General features: G+C 51.4%; 1 protein-coding gene across 1 annotated transcript; it reads left to right on the top strand.

Annotated features, from left to right (window-relative positions):
• Positions 1 to 1068: 1068 nt before the first annotated feature.
• On the top strand, positions 1069 to 4589 carry LOC115640691 (olfactory receptor 2B2-like). The gene is made up of 2 exons (XM_030543566.1): positions 1069 to 1074; positions 3645 to 4589. The coding sequence occupies exons 1-2, from the start codon at positions 1069 to 1071 to the stop codon at positions 4587 to 4589; spliced, it is 951 nt and encodes a 316-aa protein (XP_030399426.1).
• Positions 4590 to 4833: the final 244 nt, after the last annotated feature.

The raw sequence follows: 4833 nt of genomic DNA, 5'->3' as shown, positions 1-4833 counted from the left end.
CCATGCACTCAGGGACAGCAATCACGAGCTGCACAAGCAGGATCCTCCCACAGTCACAGAGACACAGAACCCTTCTCAGCTGTGCTTCGGAGCCGGGGCAGCCCAGTTGTAGTGTGACACCAGGGCTGGGGTAGGTCAGGGAGCAGGGACACAGCCTGGGGAGCCTACTTCCTGCCAGCCATCCACTATACTTCTCCAGATCTATCCAGCTCTCTGGGTCTTTCTCCACCACTCGCCAACCTTCTGCTCATCTGTCTCTCTTTCTTTCCATCTCTATCCTTCTATCCATCTACCTTTCCACCCTTCTATCCATCCATCTCTCTGCAGATCTCTCTGCCCTTCTATCCATCTCTTTATTGGTCCTTTTATCCATCCTTATCTCTGCCTCTTTCTGTCCTAACAATTCACCTCTCTCTCCCTCTCTCTCTCATCCATCCTCTCCTCTCTTGGACTCTCCCTCTTTTCCCGTTGGGGCACGTCTGGCATCCGTCAGCCCATCCACACTCTTTCTCCATCCCTCTTCCTCTGTCCATCTCTCTCTCTCCACTCCATCTCTGGGATTTGTTTCGGTCTGTCACTGTGGTCTCTGGGCTTCTAGGAGACCCTGCCAGCTGAGAGAGGCTCAGGGTATCCCTCCCAGCCTGGGGCAACCTGCCCTGAGAGACTTCACTCACATACTGACCAGGCTTGGTTCCTGGGCATGGGGGAGGGGATACCCTGTGACCAAGCGACACTGGCTCTGAACATCCAGTTTGCCACATTCGCCTCCTTTTGAGACCCACCCCAGGGCCCCAGCAGTGTAGAGGGGAAACACTTGCAGCCTCTGGGCTTCCAGAGCCAGATGTGGATGGTGCTGCCCCACGGCAGGGGGCAAACTTAACTGGTCTCCCTGACTCGGGAGCATCCTTAGACATTCAGCTCCACAGCTCGGGGCTACCTCGTCCCAGGGACTGGGGGTGCTCAGTGCAGGGAAGCAGAGACTCCAGACTCTGCCCTGGCATCGGAGTATCTGAGCCACCCGGAGCTGCCCGGGGAGGAGGCATCTGGGCAGAGCAGAGCCGGAGATGAATGGAGGTGAGTCCGGGTTTTTTTCCGCCACTCGTTCATGCTTATTACTGGGGAGGGTCCAGGAGCTGGGCAGCATGTGGAATGGCTAGATTTCTTAGCCCTGTGCAATAGGTCTGATAAAACTTCCCTGCCTCCCAGGGGTGATGTGAGGATATACCAACTAGAGATTGTTAGGTGCTGAGATCCTGTGGTGCTGGGGGGCAGACAAGTGCCATCGATTGGTAGATTTGATTAGGGTTGGAATCCAGGAGCTCCTAACCCACAAACATGCAGGGATAACTTTGCACAGGTGAGTAGTTAATCACCTGGGTGAGCATCTGCAGGATGGTGTTTGTAAAGTGCCATGTAAACCCTGTTGTCCCGTGATGGGTCCCGAACCTGCAAAGATCTACACACATTCTTAACATAAGCCAACGGGCAACCCCACTGTAGGTGGTTTGGGTAAAGGAGATGAGGGCAGGTAGGAAGCAGGGGCCACATTTACAAAGGGATTTAGGTGCCCGCTAATGCAGATGGGTGGTAGGTGCCTAACTCCTATTGGGACCAAAGGGAGTTAGAAAATCTTTTGGAAATCTCACGTGTTGCCTATCTGCATATTTAGCCCTATATGAGTCCATAATGCCCCTGAAAATCAGTGGGATTTGGGTGCATCATTCCTTAAAGCTGCTTTGGAAACCCCAGCTCTACCTGCTCGCAGGATCAGGGTCTACATTATTATTAGTGGTACTGGGATTATTTTATTCTCGCCCTGAGTGTTTACATTGTAGTCCCTGTCAGTCATGGAGAGAAGCACATAAACATAACAGATTCCTGTAAAAGTGGCAGTAGAATCCTAGACATGTAGGGCTTGAGGGTACCTCCAGAGATCATCTGCGCCATAGCCCCACAATGAGGCAGGAATAAGGTTACCTAGACCATATTTAACCAGTATTTGTCCAACCTCTTCTTAATAACCTCTCAGGATGGTATGGCATTCCAGGGTGCAATCCAGACTAATGAGGAGCTGTGTCACCCATGCCCTGCTACCTTGGCTGCCTCACGATGTTTTGTTGCTGTAGCTTCCAACCTGGGTCCCTCACAAGCAGCTTGCCAGCATGCAGGTCACACCCGGAGTGTCTGTGTATGGCCAGAGCCCTGGTCCAGCAGCTCTGACCCCAGCAGCCTGTCCGCAAACATCAGCCACACTCTGGCTTCCACCAGCCTTGGTTACCACTCGCAGGGTGACCACAACAAACTCCCAGTCCCAAATTCCTCCCCAAGACTTGGGTTCTGCACTGACCGGCCCCTTCTTGGACAGTTCAGATATTGTAGGTCCATTGCATCTCTAAGGAGATCAATATCCAACAGTTTGCTACGTTACATGAAGTTCCCCACATAACTGAGTTTAAATGCAGTTTAGATTATGGAATAAAACATGTTTATTTAACTACAGAGAGTTAGGTTTCAAGTGAGTACAAGTATAAGATATTCAAGTCAGAAACGGTTACAAAAGAAGTAAAGGTAAAATGCTTCCACATACTAAAATTAACAAACTAGACTTGGCTCCAGGTGAAATCCCTTCCACGTGTTCCCAGTAATATTGCTGAGCCAATTCTCAGGACAAGATCTGCTCCCAAAGTCCAAACGCTGTTTCTTTGGTCATCTTAGGGGAAAGAGAGAGAGATGGCAAGGGAGAGATACCTTGGGGTGTTTCTCCCCCTCACTTTTACAGTCCAGTCACCCTTTGAGATGCATTTTATTGAGGGTTCTGCCTAGCTAAAGTTCATTCCTGCTGCAAGGGCGGAGATAAGGAGTCTAATGGTGATGGAGATGCCATGCTGTTGTTTGCTTCAATGCAGATGGTGTTGTTCCTTCCCTATTTCCTAGCCAAAGACTAGGCACTTAATAAGTAAGTGTGCCTCGCCTTTGATGACATCTGGCTAGACTCCTTTGTGTTTAAGAAACTGATTTACCCAGTCTTGTCTTGGAAATGTATTTCCGACCTAATGGACATGGAGAACAATTGATCACCATCCTTTTTACAACCTCTTTACACCAATTGATCACCATCCTCTTCATGACAAATTTTCACATATTTTAAGCCGATTACCAGGTCCCCCTTCAACCGTCTCTCCTCTAGACTAAACATGCCAGTTCTTTCACCCATAAGAGGGGCAGAAGGCAGTAAGCAGTGCAAATTTGGGATCATAGTTAGGAGCCCCAGTTGCCACCAGGATTTGCACAAATACAGAATAAAAGGTACAAAACAAAACGGCCTGTCTCCCAAAGACCTTATAATCAAAGCATCCATTTATCTATCACACCCTATTGCTTCCACCAACTGCCACAGATCCACTTTAATTTCCTGATATATGGATCCTCCTTTGTAACGAAGTGCCACAGAACCACTTTTCTGTGACAAAGCCATTCCCTGGCAGAAGGATCCTACTTCCCACCCAACTGGCCCAGATGTTCTATGACAAAGTCACAGGTGGGCGTGGGTCATTCAGATGAAAGGGGCTGCCCTTGAATGTGTCTCCCTTGTGTATGGCTGTTGGGGCTTCTTTCGTCCTTATCTTTGTCCCTTCTCCCTGCAGGAGAAAAGAGGGAACGGGAGCTCCCAGTGGGAGTTCATCCTATTGGGGGTCTCTGACCAACCACAACTGGAGATGCTGCTTTTCGTGGTCTTTCTAGTCTTGTACATCATGAACCTGGTGGGGAACCTGGCCATCATAGTGGTCTTGTGGCTGGAACCCAGTCTCCACACTCCTATGTATTTCTTCCTCAGCAACCTCTCTTTCCTGGACCTTTGCTACACCACCAGCACCGTTCCTCAGATGCTGGTGAACTTCCGTAGCACCCACAAGTCCATCACCTGGGCTGGCTGCGTGGCCCAGCTCTACGTCTTCCTCTCGCTGGGCTGCACCGAGTGCCTCTTGTTGGTCGTCATGGCCTACGACCGCTACGTCGCCATCTGCCAGCCACTGCGCTACACAATTGTCATGAGCCGCCGCCTCTGCCTGCAGATGGCGGCCACCGTCTGGATGAGCGGTTTCAGCAACTCCATGCTGCAGACCATCCTGATCATCTGGGTGCCCCGATGTGGGCGGAACCGGGTCGACCATTTCTTCTGCGAGTTGCCAGCCATGATGAAGCTGGCCTGTGTTGACACCTCCGCCAACGAGGCTGAGGCTTTTGCTGTCAGTGTGATCTTCCTGCTGGTGCCGCTGGGCCTCATCCTGGTCTCCTACGGCTACATCGTCGCTGCCGTGCTGAGGATTCGCTCGGCCCAGGGCAGGCTCAAGGCCTTCAACACCTGTGCCTCCCACCTGGCCGTGGTGTCGCTCTTCTATGGCACAGCCATTTTCATGTATCTACAGCCTCCATCCAGCTACTCCCAGGAGCGGGGCAAGATGGTTTCCCTCTTCTATGGTATCATTGCCCCCATGCTGAACTCGCTGATCTACACCATGAGGAACAAGGATGTGCACGGAGCCCTAAGGAGGGTGCTGGGGAGGCTATTTGGGAGTAAGAGGACATGAGCCAGAGCAATGAGTTGGGACTGGTTGGCTTGGTTTTCTATGGGACAGCAGCTCTGATCTAGCCTCAGGCCAGGGAGACTGGCTAGCTCAGGGGGCCAGGCAATGGACAATGGAGCCTTTTCCATCTAGGAGGTCTTCATTTTAACCTGTCTGTTCATGTCTACAGATGGCGCTGGGCCTGGGAAACCAGAGGTCACTCACCTTGAGCCCCAGAAGGCAGAAGAGCATGTCAAGGCCCTGCGGA

This window comes from Gopherus evgoodei, unplaced genomic scaffold (assembly GCF_007399415.2).
Source record: "Gopherus evgoodei ecotype Sinaloan lineage unplaced genomic scaffold, rGopEvg1_v1.p scaffold_32_arrow_ctg1, whole genome shotgun sequence".
In the NCBI taxonomy this organism is placed as follows: Eukaryota; Metazoa; Chordata; order Testudines; family Testudinidae; genus Gopherus; species Gopherus evgoodei.
This window is presented reverse-complemented; position numbering and strand designations above follow the sequence as displayed.